Below are 14,299 nucleotides of genomic sequence, written 5' to 3'. Positions count from 1 at the left end.
CTTACAGACTGTGCTCTTAGGTTTTACCAGGCCTCGGAAAGGGTAATTACCCCTTTACCAGGAGTGGAGAAGGGTCATTACTCCTCTCCAGGCCTGGTAAAGGGTTTTAATGTAGAAGCTAGTGGAGCTTCACAGCTTCTCTGAATCAGAATAAAAGTTATTCCAAGTCACCACAATCAATCACAGCAGTTTACACCATCTCTCCACTGTAAAAAAGTAAAATTACTGTATATTATGTGCAGTACTAAAAAATGACTATTCAGTAATGTACCATAGTACTACAGTTGTCTGGTTGTCTTCTGCATCAGCAGACTGATTATGCTAGTTCAGGAAACAACTGGACAATTGTGAAAAACTAACTGTATAATTTGGAAGTACTGAACCATCAGGAATATTGTACACCCCTTCCCCACCTCTTAATCTATTAATGAAAGGGTTCACTGTGTGTGTGTGTGTGTGTGTGTGTGTGTGTGTGCGTGCGTGCGCACACATGTGTGTGTGCACGTGTGTGTGTGTGTGCGTGTGCGTGAGTGCGTGTGTGAGTGCATGTGTGAGAGTGCGCGTGTGTGAGTGCATGTGTGAGAGTGCGCGTGTGTGAGTGCATGTGTGAGAGTGCGTGTGTGAGAGTGCATGTGTGAGAGTGCGTGTGTGAGAGTGCATGTGTGAGAGTGCGTGTGTGAGAGTGCGTGTGTGAGAGTGCGTGTGTGAGAGTGCGTGTGTGAGAGTGCGTGTGTGAGAGTGCGTGTGTGTGAGTGCATGTGTGTGAGTGCGTGTGTGAGTGTGTGCGTGTGCACATGTGTGTGCATGTGTATGTGCGTGCATGTGTGTGTGCACGTGTATATGTGCATGCATGTGTGTGTACATGTGTGTGCACGTGTGTGTGCGCACCATGCATATACACATACACACACACTATATATATATATATATATATATAGAGAGAGAGAGAGATATGAAATACACACATACATACATATACATACACATTCACACTCCCAATGTCATGATACAAATCTATTTAGCTTTGAGGTAAATTAAAATGTATGAGCATTCCGACACACTCCGCAACCAAGAGCAAACTCTTCTCCAGTGGGCGGATGCTGGACATGGAGCGGACACTCCTCACCTTCCAACTGTTGAGCTCGCGGACCTAGTAGATACAATTAATAAAATTAACTGCTGTATTTGAACAATAAAAGGCAGCAATTTGCAATTTTAATAAAAGCAAACTCTTTTAAACCCTGGAATAAACAGGAAAATAGCCAGAACTGAAAATGATGGGGCTTGAATTAGAATTTATATTGAAAGGCAAGACTGTCAATTGTGACATTTTCATTTTTGACTGCTTTTTTATGTAAAGTATCAATTTTGCCTCTTACCAGGCTGTTGGCTTGACCTGCAGGGAAGTCTTAAATAGCTTTTTTGACTGTTTCTGATAATCTTTTAAAATGTTATTGAAAATGCTATAAAGGATATAAAGCTTCTGGTTTATCAATGTGTTCATATGCAAGCTCATCTGCACTAATGGAAACAAATAACAATTTTGTAAAACTATAATCATTAAATTGAATGATCAGTTATGGAAGGAGAAAAGAGAATATGAATGTGTAAATGCAAGAATTATGTGGATTAAAGTAAAGGTTGGATGCGAGAAGTGGGTCATAATAAGCGTGTATGCACCTGGAGAAGAGAGGAATGCAGAGGAGAGAGAGAGATTTTGGGAGATGTTAAGTGAATGTATAGGAGCCTTTGAACCAAGTGAGAGAGTAATTGTGGTAGGGGACCTGAATGCTAAAGTAGGAGAAACTTTTAGAGAGGGTGTGGTAGGTAAGTTTGGGGTGCCAGGTATAAATGATAATGGGAGCCCTTTGATTGAACTTTGTATAGAAAGGGGTTTAGTTATAGGTAATACATATTTTAAGAAAAAGAGGATAAATAAGTATACAAGATATGATGTAGGGTGAAATGACAGTAGTTTGTTGGATTATGTATTGGTAGATAAAAGATTGTTGAGTAGACTTCAGGATGTACATGTTTATAGAGGGGCCACAGATATATCAGATCACTTTCTAGTTGTAGCTACACTGAGAGTAAAAGGTAGATGGGATACAAGGAGAATAGAAGCATCAGGGAAGAGAGAGGTGAAGGTTTATAAACTAAAAGAGGAGGCAGTTAGGGAAAGATATAAACAGCTATTGGAGGATAGATGGGCTAATGAGAGCATAGGCAGTGGGGTCGAAGAGGTATGGGGTAGGTTTAAAAATGTAGTGTTAGAGTGTTCAGCAGAAGTTTGTGGTTACAGGAAAGTGGGTGCAGGAGGGAAGAGGAGCGATTGGTGGAATGATGATATAAAGAGAGTAGTAAGGGAGAAAAAGTTAGCATATGAGAAGTTTTTACAAAGTAGAAGTGATGCAAGGAGGGAAGAGTATATGGAGAAAAAGAGAGATGTTAAGAGAGTGGTGAAGCAATGTAAAAAGAGAGCAAATGAGAGAGTGGGTGAAATGTTATCAACAAATTTTGTTGAAAATAAGAAACAGTTTTGGAGTGAGATTAACAAGTTAAGGAAGCCTAGAGAACAAATGGATTTGTCAGTTAAAAATAGGAGAGGAGAGTTATTAAATGGAGAGTTAGAGGTATTGGGAAGATGGAGGGAATATTTTGAGGAATTGTTAAATGTTGATGAAGATAGGGAAGCTGTGATTTCGTGTATAGGGCAAGGAGGAATAACATCTTGTAGGAGTGAGGAAGAGCCAGTTGTGAGTGTGGGGGAAGTTCGTGAGGCAGTAGGTAAAATGAAAGGGGGTAAGGCAACCGGGATTGATGGGATAAAGATAGAAATGTTAAAAGCAGGTGGGGATATAGTTTTGGAGTGGTTGGTGCAATTATTTAATAAATGTATGGAAGAGGGTAAGGTATCTAGGGATTGGCAGAGAGCATGCATAGTTCCTTTTTATAAAGGCAAAGGGGACAAAAGAGAGTGCAAAAATTATAGGGGGATAAGTCTGTTGAGTTATAGGTAGTAGGTTGGTAGACAGCAACCGCCCAGGGAGGTACTACCGTCCTGCCAAGTGAGTGTAAAACGAAAGCCTGTAATTGTTTTACATGATGGTAGGATTGCTGGTGTCCTTTTTTCTGTCTCATGAACATGCAAGATTTCAGGTACGTCTTGCTACTTCTACTTACACTTAGGTCACACTACACATACATGTACAAGCACATATATACACACCCCTCTGGGTTTTCTTCTATTTTCTTTCTAGTTCTTATTCTTGTTTATTTCCTCTTATCTCCATGGGGAAGTGGAACAGAATTCTTCCTCCGTAAGCCATGCGTGTTGTAAGAGGCAACTAAAATGCCGGGAGCAAGGGGCTAGTAACCTCTTCTCCTGTATATATTACTAAATGTAAAAGGAGAAACTTTCGTTTTTCCTTTTGGGCCACCCCGCCTCGGTGGGATGCGGCCGGTGTGTTGAAAGAAAGAAAGAAGTCTGTTGAGTATACCTGGTAAAGTGTATGGTAGAGTTATTATTGAAAGAATTAAAAGTAAGACGGAGAATAGGATAGCAGATGAACAAGGAGGCTTTAGGAAAGGTAGGGGGTGTGTGGACCAGGTGTTTACAGTGAAACATATAAGTGAACAGTATTTAGATAAGGCTAAAGAGGTCTTTGTGGCATTTATGGATTTGGAAAAGGCATATGACAGGGTGGATAGGGGGGCAATGTGGCAGATGTTGCAGGTGTATGGTGTAGGAGGTAGGTTACTGAAAGCAGTGAAGAGTTTTTACGAGGATAGTGAGGCTCAAGTTAGAGTACATAGGAAAGAGGGAAATTATTTCCCAGTAAAAGTAGGCCTTAGACAAGGATGTGTGATGTCACCGTGGTTGTTTAATATATTTATAGATGGGGTTGTAAGAGAAGTAAATGCGAGGGTCTTGACAAGAGGCGTGGAGTTAAAAGATAAAGAATCACACATAAAGTGGGAGTTGTCACAGTTGCTCTTTGCTGATGACACTGTGCTCTTGGGAGATTCTGAAGAGAAGTTGCAGAGATTGGTGGATGAATTTGGTAGGGTGTGCAAAAGAAGAAAATTAGAAGTGAATACAGGAAAGAGTAAGGTTATGAGGATAACAAAAATATTAGGTGATGAAAGATTGGATATCAGATTGGAGGGAGAGAGTATGGAGGAGGTGAATGTATTCAGATATTTGGGAGTGGACGTGTCAGCGGATGGGTCTAAGAAGGATGAGGTGAATCATAGAATTGATGAGGGGAAAAAGGTGAGTGGTGCACTTAGGAGTCTGTGGAGACAAAGAACTTTATCCTTGGAGGCAAAGAGGGGAATGTATGAGAGTATAGTTTTACCAACACTCTTATATGGGTGTGAAGCATGGGTGATGAATGTTGCAGCGAGGAGAAGGCTGGAGGCAGTGGAGATGTCATGTCTGAGGGCAATGTGTGGTGTGAATATAATGCAGAGAATTCGTAGTTTGGAAGTTAGGAGGAGGTGCGGGATTACCAAAACTGTTGTCCAGAGGGCTGAGGAAGGGTTGTTGAGGTGGTTCGGACATGTAGAGAGAATGGAGCGAAACAGAATGACTTCAAGAGTGTATCAGTCTGTAGTGGAAGGAAGGCGGGGTAGGGGTCGGCCTAGGAAAGGTTGGAGGGAGGGGGTAAAGGAGGTTTTGTGTGCGAGGGGCTTTGACTTCCAGCAGGCGTGCGTGAGCGTGTTTGATAGGAGTGAATGGAGACGAATGGTTTTTAATAGTTGACGTGCTGTTGGAGTGTGAGCAAAGTAACATTTATGAAGGGGTTCAGGGAAACCGGCAGGCCGGACTTGAGTCCTGGAGATGGGAAGAACAGTGGCTGCACTCTGAAGGAGGGGTGTTAATGTTGCAGTTTAAAAACTGTAGTGTAAAGCACCCTTCTGGCAAGACAGTGATGGAGTGAATGATGGTGAAAGTTTTTCTTTTTCGGGCCACCCTGCCTTGGTGGGAATCGGCCAGTGTGATAAAATAAATAAAAAGAAATAATCATTAAAAAAATGCTTATTAATACGGCCTTTGTGCACATGCTAACTGCAGAACATAAAAAATATATATCCCTTATATACCTGCAGGACAGTGTGGTAACTCAGCCTTAGGGATGTTTGTGACCCTCTGGAAGTCATCATGGCAAGCATTACAAAAGTGGGTAGTGCCAAAACAAAAGAAGACTGCTACTGAGCAGCAGTAACGACATTTATATTCTAAGAAGTCTGTTCCATGCTTTGGGCACATCTGTGCCCGAGACACATCAGAGCACGCCCCGCACACCAGTTCTCGAGGATCATACTCGTCGCCAAGGCCAGCTTCAACATCACAGCGAGCTTCACCACCATAGTATGCCTGTTGAGCCAGTTACAAATATAACTTACTCATATCATTGGCTATGATCAAATCTAAAAGTACAGTACTAAAGAACATCATACTTCTAAAATAATCACTATGACAACTGCTAGAAATATTATAAATTCTCTTATGTAAGCAAGAGATGCCAGAAGCAGTGAAGGTACACTTTAAGGCACTTTTATGTTCTTGGTATGAATATTACTGTACATTAACTATACCATTTTAAGAATTTACATTAAAGGTGGTACTGTGAGAAAAAATAACTTGTTGGTCAGTAATGCAGTCTAGTGAAACTGCCAATTGTCTTGCAAGTGCTGAGTTAAAACTAAAAAGTCAGAAAATAGTACCATGACTACTTAAAATTATAAGATAGGAGCTACAGAACATGCAGAAAAGTTTGCAAGCTTACTGCCTTGAACTCCAGCAATGCCAGGGACCCCATCAAAAAGACAACTGTGTTTTGTGTTGGCTAAATCCAGAGTTGAATGAGAAGAACAAGATGCTAGGAATCAAAGGTTTGAATCCCTTTCAATGCACTTTAAGTATGACACTAAGACTAAAGGTAAAATGAATGTGGTGGGAATATGAATGACAACAGCAAAAACAGCATATAATTTAGGGCGCACTACTGTATACAACCATTACCTTCCAATTTTAGCTAGTCTTACTGAATAAATTTATGCATGACAGTCCATACAGAAGTGAGCATTAGGTGTAGATGTATATTGGTTGCATTATAGATGGGTCATCAGTGTCTCACAATAAAAATGAGTAATCACAAAAATAATAATGAACTCCCTTTTAATAAACTGTTTTCACTCAGTTTTACTCCGTGCCATTGTTATTTGTTAATATTTTCTCACTGTATTTGTCCACCTTGTGAGGGGCTAGGACATCTATCAGGCATGTGTGAGGTTGTTAGACAGTAGTGAGTGGAGACTAGTGGTTTTTATGACTTGGCGTGTTGGAATGTGAGCGAGGTAACATTTATGAAGGGATTCAGGAAAACTGGTTAGCTAAACTTGAGTCCCTGAAGGTGGGAAGCACAATGCCTGCACTCTGAAGGAGGAATGGGAATATTTGCAGTTTGGAGGTGCATCTGAAATAAAGTACTGGTACACCTCTGCCAAGACAGTGATGGAGTGATGTAAAAAGGTTTTTTCTGTTTTGGGTCATCCTACCTTGGTGGGAGATGACTGATGTGTTAAAAAAAAAAAAAAACTGCTCACCTTGATCTCCCTCTATTCCTCCTACCCTCAAACTTTTATAACTCTATAGAAATTTATACATAAAGATAAGGTGAAGATAAATTACCTTGTTACATTTGAAACACACATAATAAGCATAACGATCCATAGCATAAGCTGCAGGGTTGTTGTAGTAGCGAGCACCTGGTGTAGATATTGCTTCTGCTCGATGGAGACCCTCATATTCGAGCCTCATCAAAGCCTTGCGGCGAACATCTTCGTACAGAGCTGAAATTGGGCCCAACAGTTCTGCAAGGACTCCATGAGTCACACGTACCTGAAAATTACAAAACTTATTGAAATGGTTTGCAACAGAGCTTTTTCAATCATAAGGTATCTTTTTTTTTCTTCCAATAAAAAATGTCAGTGTTGTATAGCATTATTTTACTGATTATACACTGAACCTTCGCTTGATACTCCATTAACCCGTAAACAGTCCAAACGTATATATACGTTCTTACCGCTAGTGTCCCAAATGTATATAAACGTTTTATTTTTCCTGCCTTTAAATATGGCACGATTGGCCTGAGATGCCTTGTCAGCACAGAATGGGTCATAACACTCAGTGTGTACTGTGTTAAAAAAATCTAGGACCACTTAGTACCTTGTGGGAGCACCAGTTCAAATGAATGCCAGCTAGAGCAAACAGCATGGCAAACAACTGGGAGTCACTGATTTCATGTAGTATTAACTCTCCCATTTTAAGAAGAAAGTGATGTTGACCCCGAGTTTAGTGACTTTGAGGTGGATGTGCCCATAAGTGGTTGAGGAAATATAAAAAAAACCTTGATAATAACCCACGTGCAACATCCTTTCAGAATGTCTTATAACCTATGCCCTAAGTAAAGAGAAACAATTCTAGAATGTAATACTTGTTCAGCAGGCTGGCTGGCTGGCTGGCCAGTCACCTGTCTGGCCAGCTGCTGGCGGCCTGGCTCCGTTTGTTTGTCTGTGTCTATGTCTATCTCTGTCTCTATCTCTGTCTGTGTCTATCTCTGTCTCTATCTCTGTCTGTGTCTATCTTTGTCACTATCTGTCTCTGTCTATCTCTTTCTATCTGTCTCTATCTATCTCTGTTTCACAGGTACACATAAATACAAGTATAGTGTAAATTACCTAGGATACCCCAAAAAATCCAGACAAAGGTCTATACTCTGCTTGAAGATATGAGTAAAGGTGATGATGCAGTCTTGTGGCTCTGAGACAGAGAGCTAGACAGAAATACAGGGAGCTTGACAGACAGACAAATAGACAAACATGTTTGTGTACCAGCAAAAACAAAGTGAGGGCCGATGCTCATCAAATGTCACCTCTAATCTTATCTTATCAAGTCTTATCACCGTACCCTCGCGTATGCTCATCAAATGTCACCTCTTATCTAATGTTATCTCAACACGTCACTGTCAGGGGTGGACTGAGGCTTGTTTTCACGCTTCAAGGGAACTTATTATTATGTATTAATATTATTACATGTATTATTACGCTCTTCTTCTTATTATTATTACTTTTTTTTTTTAACAAACCGGCTGTATCCCACAAAGGCAGGGTGGCCCAGAAAGAAAAAGTAAAGCTTCTCTTTTTAAATTTAGTAATTTATAGAAGAGAAGGGGTTACTAGCCCCTTGCCCCCAGCATATTATTATTATTCTTTCTTCTTTCAACAAACCGGCCGTATCCCACCAAGGCAGGGTGGCCCAAAAAGAAAAACATAAGTTTCTCTTTTTAAATTCAGTAATTTATACAGGAGAAGGGGTTACTAGCCCCTTGCTCCCGGCATTTTAGTCACCTCTTACAACACGCATGGCTTACAGAGAAAGAATTCTGTTCCACTTCCCCATGGAGATAAGAGGAAATGAACAAGAACTAGAAAGAAAATAGCAGAAAATCCAGAGGGGTGTGTATATATATATATATGCTTGTACACGGATGTGTAGTGTGACCTAAGTGTAAGTAGAAGTAGCAAGACATACCTGTAATCTTGCATATTTATGAGAGACAAAAGACACCAGCAATCCTACCATCATGTAAAACAATTACAGGCTTTCGTTTCACACTCACTTGGCAGGATGGTAGTACCCCCCTGGGTGGTTGCTGTCTACCAACCTACTACCTAGGATTATTATTATTATTATTATATACTTCCAGATATCCAAAACACTGCTGGGACCTATAAATAGTTTGTATATATTCCAAGGCAATAGTAAATGGCTAAGGCAGGTGTAATGTCCACCTGTCAGAGTGTTTGTGACAATTTGAGTACAATTTCAGTGCCTAATACTAGTGTCAGAACAAAGATTGGTTATGAAATGACAAGAACTACTATAAATTGTAATTATCAGAACATAAAAATTATATAAAATAATACGAAAAATAGTAAGAAAGGTATATCGGCAACACTTCTGCAAGCGGCAGGACTCGATGTTGCTGTCACGTGAGCATCCAGTGCCAACTTCTCGGCCTAATATCTCTGTAAGTATTGACAATATTTTTTTTTATCCTTAACACTTAGAAAAATGTGCTCTTCATTTTTATTTATAAAAAAAAAAAAAAAAAAAAAAAAAAAAAAAAAAAAAAAAAAAAAAAAAAACTTATTTTTCAAAATATTTGGGGCACTGGGTTACTGAACGTATATATACGTTTGGACCGTTTATGGGTTAAACTTGAGAGGGAAGGGGGAAGAAAGAAATGCACAAAACCCTGCTTTTATATTTCAAATTATACCAGTGTAAGTTTTATGATAGGTTAATAATAAGTTTTTTTCGTTCAAAAAAAGTTATAAAAAAAAACCATTAAAACTGCCTTGTAATGTTTTAGAACACTAATGTTTTTGTAACAGTACATTTCAGATTATGATTGCTTGGTACATACTGTACAGTAGAAGTATTTTCAGTGAATCTAAATAATTCATAAAATAACCTACCTTGCAAATGGGACACAAAGAAAATGTGAAAGTTATGCGAGGCCCAGGCCAACGTCTTGTCAACACTGTGCGGCAACAATGAGCATGGAATACATGACCACACTCTAACTGTAATAGAAAACAAAATGTATAGGAGAACAGATCCCTAAAGTATGTATACAAAAAAAAAAAGTTATTAAGCATGCAAAGAAAAAGGATGCAAAACACTTATATTAATGGTTTCATAAATATAAACAGTTAAAAAAAAATTTAAATTCACCTATAATGGTGCTTATTATATCCATGAGAAGAGCTAAACCCATAAAGGCAATTAGAGACTGTGGCAAAGTTGACAAAAAATTGTAGGGGATGAAAATGTGGTACTGAATGAGGAACACTGGCAGAGAGAGATTGGGGAGTGGGGTACAAGTTGATGTAGGAAATTGGTGTCAGTTTAAAATCATAATAAAGTAGATTGTTGATTAAGATGCAGTCTTTCAGAATGCTTTTGCTATATGACTGTTGAAGAATTGCAGCAGTTTTTCCATCATGACACTGATATTTAATTATGACAAGTGTAAAGGAGGTTTTCATGGGCGAGGGGCTTGGACTTTCAGCAAGCGTGTGTGAGCGTGATAGATAGGAATGAATGGAGGCACATGGTTTTTGGGACCTGATGAGCTGTTGGAGTGTGAGGAGGGCAATATTTTGTGAAGGGATTCAGGGAAACCGGTTAGCCGGACTTGAGTCCTGGAAATGGGAAGTACAATGCCTGTACTTTAAAGGAGGGGTTTGGGATATTGGCAGTTTGGAGGGACATCTACACTGTTGTATCTGAGTGCCTCTGCAAAGATAATGATTATGAGTAATGGTGAAAGTCCTGAATGATGATGAAAAATTTTCTCTCTCTTTGTGGGTTTTTTCTTTCTTTTAGGGTCATCTTGCTTCGATGGGAAATGGGAGACGTGTTAAAAAGAGAAGTAATTATAGGGGAAAAAACAGCTAGAAGCTCACACAAGAAGGTTAGTGACTGATAATTTCACTGTACGTACAATTGCTGTGCCATTAACAGCCATTCACTTACCCTAGCTGCATTTATACTAATGATGAATAAGTTAGTGATTGATATTAAAGTGAGGAAAGTGCAGTAAGTAAACGAAAAAATAAAGGGATAATCTTGCTATACACTGTACATATATAAATTATCAACATGGAAGCCTCAAGAAAACCAACATATATAACTGAATTAGTTGTTTGCTGTACACCAATCAATACATGCAGTGTTTTCATACCTCTGCATCATCAGGGCTAAAATGTGAGGATACTGGGGATAATATTTAGTATATACAAGACTGAGGAGGTTTTGTGGGTGAGGGGCTGAGGGGCTTGGACTTCCAGCAAGGGTGTGTGAGCGTGTTAGATAGGAGTGAATGGAGACGAATGGTATTTAGGACCTGACGAGCTGTTGGAGTGTGAGCAGGGTAATATTTAGTGAAGGGATTCAGGGAAACCGGTTATTTATATATAGCTGGACTTGAGTCCTGGAAATGGGAAGTACAATGCCTGCACTTTAAAGGAGGGGTTTGGGATATTGTCAGTTTGGAGAGAGATGTTGTGTATCTTTATATGTATATGCTTCTAAACTGTTGTATTCTGTGCACCTCTGCAAAAACAGTGATTGTGTGTGGTGAGGTGAAAGTGTTGAATGATGATGAAAGTATTTTCTTTTTGTGGATTTTCTTTCTTTTTGGGTCACCCTGCTTTGGTGGGAGACGGCCGGTTTGTTAAAAAGAAAAAAAAAAAAGGACTGATATATCCTTTGCTTTCTTCTGCTTGCATAATCCAGGTTATAATGAAAGGAAACTAAATATAATTTAAATACAGTACCTTGTATCTGCTGTATACTATATATGAATTCAATTGTTAAAATTTTTTTGTGAAAATAAATGACATGAATACTTGGGGTTTACAGTAACTGTCCCTGTCTATGAGAGCAACTCCCACCAGTGTTCATATATCCTCTGGTTCTCTTTCTTTGTATAATCAAGGTTGAAAAAAAAAAAAGGAACCTGGATGTAGGATGGAGGGAGGGGGTAAAAGAGGTTTTGTGTTTAAGGGGCTTGGACATGCAGCAGGCACGTGTGAGCATGTTTGACAGGAGTGAATGGAGACAAACAGTTATTGGGACCTGACAAGCTGTTGGAGTGTGAGGAGGGTAATATTTTGTGAAGAGATTCAGGGAAACCGGTTAGCCGGACTTGAGTCCTGGAAGTGGGAAGTACAATGCCTGCACTTTAAAGGAGGGGTCTGGGATATTGGCTGTTTGGAATGACATCTAAACTGTTGTATCTGAACGCCTCTGCAAAGACAATGATTATGTGTCAACGGTGAGTGAGTGTTTCTTTCTTTCTTTTTTGGGTCACCCTGCCTCGGTGGGAGATAGCCGATGTGCTAAAAAAAAAAAAATGTAACCTTATTTTTCCCATATGTTCTACACTTCATCTTAGACTATTTCTGATTAGGCACCATTTTCCTTACCAATGGGTTACTATGCCAACTTAGCTCATTACCAGTGGCACACAATTGCTAGTCAAAATTTTCACTAAGCAACCTCTGGCACTCTGCTGAAAACTGCAGATCTCAGTTTGTTATTTGATAAAAGTACTTCCATCAAATGCAACATACTGCTCTGGGTTCATTGACTTAGGGCAATGCAGAAAACCATCATCCAATGACTCCCATTCCCCAGAATTGGCTACCCAATAGGAGTCAAATACGGTGGTGATGTAAGTAAAGCATTTGATCAGAAAAAAGGGAAGCACGCAAAAAAAAAAAAAAGAATATGGGAACCCATGCCCTTCAGCATCCAGACTGTGCAATATTTTAAGTGCAACACTGCAGAGGTGTTGTTGAGGAAAGGACATTAGCAGGGAGGAGGGGGTAGAAGAGTGTCACTGGCTTAGCTACACTGATTACAACAAATCTGTGGGGAGCACATTTGCTGTTCAATCCTCTCTTAATATAGAGCTCCCAATACCATACAGGTTTCATGGATATAGCATCAAATTAACTCCTGAAAAATTTGTGGGTAAGTCAGTAAAGTAACTCAATATAGCCATGAACTTAGGAATGCAGGGGCATCAGTTCGATCCCCAATACTAGTTACATAACTAATTACTTTCATGATATGGTAAAATCCTCATTGCATGGACAGGAGTAATGAACATTTGGTATGATATTGTATCTATGAAGCCTGTATAGCTGGGAGCTCTATATGAAAAGTAAGTTGAACAAAAGTGGGGGCATACAGTTCTTTTAAAAGCTTTGTTGCTAAATGAAAATAGCCATGTACCTGCAAAATACAGAACTGCTAGTTCCATCCTGTGATTTAATACTTATTCTTTCAAGTCATACCTGCACTTAGCAACACATTTTATTTAAAAACTTGATCCTCTTTCTGTTCGTTTTTTTTTTTAGAGCTGATATTTTTGGGGTTTGGCACACAATCCCTAAATTCAAAACTAACATTTAGTATATTGCTCAATATGTTATCAATCTATTTTCCAATCAGAAATATTTTTTATGGACAGTCTTTGTTATGAATGTCATTATTAACCAGATTACGGGGAAATTTAGAGAGTTATAGCTTCTGAAAGACAACATTAGCTAAAATTCTGAAAGAAAATCTGCTTTATTAACAAAAATTAATAGTCTTCATTAATACTGAATTCCTGAGGATCTCAAGGAACCTAACCCTCACAAATTTGGTAGTCTGACTGTGTTTAGAAATGATACTACAGTGTGATATACAGTGGACCCCCGCATAGCGACCTTAATCCGTGCAAGAGGGCTGGTTGTTATGCGAAATGTTCGGTATGCGAATGAATTTTCCCCATAAGAAATAATGGAAATCAAATTAATCCGTGCAAGACACCCAAAAGTATGAAAAAAAATTTTTTACCACATGAAATATACATTTTCCCACACACAAAGAGAAGGATACATGCACAATAGTAGAGTAGTACATGCACAGTATATATTGTGCATGTACTACTCTACTAAATGAAGAATAAATGACACTTACCTTTATTGAAGATGCAGCAATGACTGATGAGAAACTGTGTCCTGGGAGTGCCTTTTCCTCCTGAGTACTGTAGGTCCTGTTTGGCATTTTCTTCCAGAACAGGCCTTATCACACTGTGTATGCCACTACAATTCTTAAATCTCTCAAACCAACCTTTGCTGGCTTTAAATTCACCAATATGAGCACTAGTTCCAGGCATTTTTCCCTGTTCACCTGGGTGTTAGTCGACTGGTGTGGGTTGCATCCTGGGAGACAAGATTAAGGACCCCAATGGAAATAAGTTAGACAGTCTTCGATGACACTGACTTTTTTGGGTTATCCTGGGTGGCAAATCCTCTGGGGTTAATTGTTTCTTGGTATTCTCAATAAGCCACACCAACAACGGTGCTACAGCAGCAGCAGCAGCTGATGGTGGTACAGCAGCAACAGACGATGCTACAGCAGCAACAGACGATGCTACAGCAGCAGCAGACGATGCTACAGCAGCAACAGACGATGCTACAGCAGCAGCAGACGATGCTACAGCAGCAACAGACGATGCTACAGCAGCAGCAGACGATGCTACAGCAGCAGCAGATGATGCTACAGCAGCAGCAGACGATGCTACAGCAGCAGCAGATGATGCTACAGCAGCAGCAGACGATGCTACAGCAGCAACAGATGATGCTACAGCAGCAGCAGACG

General features: G+C 39.6%; 1 protein-coding gene across 4 annotated transcripts in view; it reads right to left on the bottom strand.

Moving 5' to 3' along the window:
• Positions 1 to 447: 447 nt before the first annotated feature.
• Positions 448 to 14,299, bottom strand: part of hiw (MYC binding protein highwire) — a 300,830-nt gene continuing 286,978 nt past the window's right edge. For all 4 annotated transcript variants that reach the window (XM_053789308.2, XM_070094063.1, XM_070094064.1 and 1 more), the window contains 4 exons: positions 9,553 to 9,660; positions 6,701 to 6,910; positions 5,110 to 5,383; positions 448 to 1,150 (listed from right to left, as the gene is read on the bottom strand). In XM_053789308.2, the coding sequence (XP_053645283.1) occupies positions 1,035 to 1,150; positions 5,110 to 5,383; positions 6,701 to 6,910; positions 9,553 to 9,660 (708 nt within the window). In that variant the 3' untranslated portion in view covers positions 448 to 1,034. The remainder of the gene's footprint in view (positions 1,151 to 5,109; positions 5,384 to 6,700; positions 6,911 to 9,552; positions 9,661 to 14,299) is intronic.

This window comes from Cherax quadricarinatus, chromosome 44 (assembly GCF_038502225.1).
Source record: "Cherax quadricarinatus isolate ZL_2023a chromosome 44, ASM3850222v1, whole genome shotgun sequence".
Taxonomy (NCBI): Eukaryota; Metazoa; Arthropoda; class Malacostraca; order Decapoda; family Parastacidae; genus Cherax; species Cherax quadricarinatus.
Note: the sequence above shows the minus strand (reverse complement) of the source record. Positions and strands in the feature narration are given on the sequence as shown.